The 2,725-nt window shown below is 54.3% G+C and overlaps 1 protein-coding gene across 1 annotated transcript in view; it reads left to right on the forward strand.

Annotated features, from left to right (window-relative positions):
* The first annotated feature begins 416 nt into the window (after positions 1–416).
* The window catches only part of LOC105549483, a 71,189-nt gene continuing 68,880 nt past the window's right edge, over positions 417–2,725 (forward strand). The window contains exons 1-2 of the mRNA XM_011994064.1: positions 417–493; positions 1,219–1,512. Of these exons, the coding sequence (XP_011849454.1) occupies positions 417–493; positions 1,219–1,512 (371 nt within the window). The remainder of the gene's footprint in view (positions 494–1,218; positions 1,513–2,725) is intronic.

Below are 2,725 nucleotides of genomic sequence, written 5' to 3' on the forward strand. Positions count from 1 at the left end.
AGGGCCGGGGAGGCTCACCCTTATGGAGCACCCACTTTGTGCCAGGCCCTAAGTCAGACTCACTCCCAGCTTGGGTTTGTGTAATTTGCACAACAGCCTGAAGAGGGCACCAGCTCTTAGACTCATTTTAAGGAGCTGGAAACTGGGAGAGGCGAATGACTGGCCTGCCCTGGCCCTGTTTCAAATCGGAACTCCACACATCATGCTTTTTCAGTGGCCCCATGCTACTCCCAGGGCTGTGGTTTTTACAGGTGATGACCCCAGACTTCCCTGGGCAGACTTGAAAGAACTATATCACAGTACGAAGTCTTCCTTGGCTTTGCCTTTCTTAGGGAGGCTCAGAGAGGTCGAGGGTATGACCCAATGCCACACAGCCCTGGGGTCTGCAGTCCCTGGCTCCCTGGGGGGCATGCGCCATGATCCCTTCTCTCTGGGGTCTGGTGGCCCCAGCCAAGCCCTACGAGGTCTGGGAACCTAGGGGGTCTTCCCAGATGTAAGACTACTCACACCTCGGAGCCACTGAGAGAGGCTTTAAAAATTTTGGCCTCAAATTAAAACCTATGAGCTCCTCAAAACAATGAAAAATTTCCCTAATAAAAGGAGAGGCACACTCAGGCATGTCCTAAATGAATTGAGTGACTTCAGGGATTAATTCGGGATGTATGGGAGGGCGCCCAGCCGGGAAAAGTGCACAGTAGATATTGTGACAAATTGTTTGCTCACAAGAGGAATAATTCTTTTTTCTTTATTATACTTTAAGTTCTAGGGTACATGTGCACAACCTGCAGGTTTGTTACATATGTATACATGTGCCATGTTGGTGTGCTGCACCCATTAACTCGTCATTTACATTAGGTATATCTCCTAATGCTATCCCTCCCCCCCTTCCCCCACCGAATGACAGGCCCCGTGTGTGATGTTCCCCATCCTGTGTCCAAGTGTTCTCATTGTTCATGTTCTCACTCACAGGTGGGAAGAGGAATAATTCTTAATGTGCACTGGCTACAAGGGGAAGCTACCTTGGCTGCCTGCAGCACGATCCCTCATCAGCCAGGCGCTGGGCAGGGTCTCTGCTAGGGCAGCCTTACCTGTAAGCCTCCAGGCCTTCCAACCACACAAGCTGGCCTGAGTGGGACTGAGTGGGCCCTCCATGCGTCCTTAGAGCTCCACGGCCTTCTGAGTTCTGCTCTCTTCTGCTGGCTCTGTGCTTTTGGCTAGGGCGGGGAAGGTGCTGGCTGGAGGGCAATTCTTCCTCCTCTGCTATGCAAACCAAACTCTTCCTGTTGAGACCTCCCGGAGACCCCAGCCTGCCAGTCCCCCCATCTCAGACGACCCAAAGGAGGCTGCTCACAGACTGGCTCTCAGCATGCCCCAGTTTACCTGTCCCAGGCTTGGGCAGCTGCTTCCTTCCCAGGTCCCTTGCCTCGGGGATGAGTGGGGTGGGGGCAGCACCGTCCTCCCTGGCCAGCCCTCCCAGGTTCCTAGTGTCTCTGTACCAAACCTGGAGGAAAGGTGAGGCAAAGTCAGTTTGTGCTCAGGAACATAAATGAACACCACTGAGGTGCAGACGGAGAAAGGCTTCCTGTATCCCGGCTGGAGTGGGTCCAGCACAGAGAGAAAAAAGCACTGGCTCCTGAGTCAGGCGAGCCTGGATTTGGGTCTAGCTTCCCTGCTTTCTGACTCTGGGACTCCAGGCAACTCCCACAATCTCTCCAGCTTCTTCCTCTATAAGAGATGAGATTTGTTTTAGCAGCAGCAGCAGCTGCTCACAGTTTTGAGATACAGTCTTATCCATCCACACAACAGTCCTAGAAGTTGGGACCTAGGATTATCCCCATTAAACGGACAAAGAGACTGGGCTCAGAGAGGTGAAGCTCTCTGCTTCCTTGTAGCTGCTTCATGAAGTTGTTTAGAGAAAAGGGCCCTGATTATAGATGCTCCTCCATGAACACTGGCCCCACGTGCTCCCTTTCCTGAGCAGAAGAGGTGCTGAGGCCCTACCAAGATAGGGGCAGGAGACTTTGGGCATGGGGACCCTGATCCTTCTCACCTCTCCCGTCTGGCTTGGAGCCAGCCTGCCCTTTCATTCACTCCTTCATTCACCCGCTCATCAAGTGCTGATGAAACACCTACGAAGCGCGGTATCCCCAGCAGCTAGAACGTAACGCACTGTTCCTCCCCCCAGATAGCCTCCCGTCTTGAGGGAGCAACAGCACGGCAAACAAGTAATTTGGGTAATCTCAGACTGTGCTGAGTCCAGGAGGGAAACAACAGGGCTGTGGAATTGGGAGTGGCTGGGGTGGGGTGAGCTGCTCCAATGGGCATCCAGGCAGGCCTCTCTGAAGAGGTGACTTTGAGGGGCTGAATGTCAAGGCAAAGGCTGGGAGGTGGGAAGTAGCTGGCTATCTCTGGAGATCAGGAGGAAGACAGTGTGGCTGGTGTGTGGGGAGTGAGGGAGAGAGCAGGGACAGGGGTGGGAAACAGAGCCTTAGCCGCCCTGCTGAGGAGCAGGGGTGTGCTTTGGAGGGGGTTAAGCCGATGAGTGACAGGGCCTGATATGTGCTTTCCAAATTCTGTTCTGGCCTCTGGGTGGAGAGAATGGATTAGAGGCCGTGGCAGGAAGAGCAGGGAGCCTTGAGGGGAGGTGGGTGCAGGGACCCAGGAGAGAGGTGGGGTCATGGGTGCAGGGTGGTGGTGCAGATGGTGAGGAGTGGGTGGCTGGGAG

Source organism: Mandrillus leucophaeus, unplaced genomic scaffold (assembly GCF_000951045.1).
Source record: "Mandrillus leucophaeus isolate KB7577 unplaced genomic scaffold, Mleu.le_1.0 Scaffold1116, whole genome shotgun sequence".
Classification (NCBI taxonomy): Eukaryota; Metazoa; Chordata; class Mammalia; order Primates; family Cercopithecidae; genus Mandrillus; species Mandrillus leucophaeus.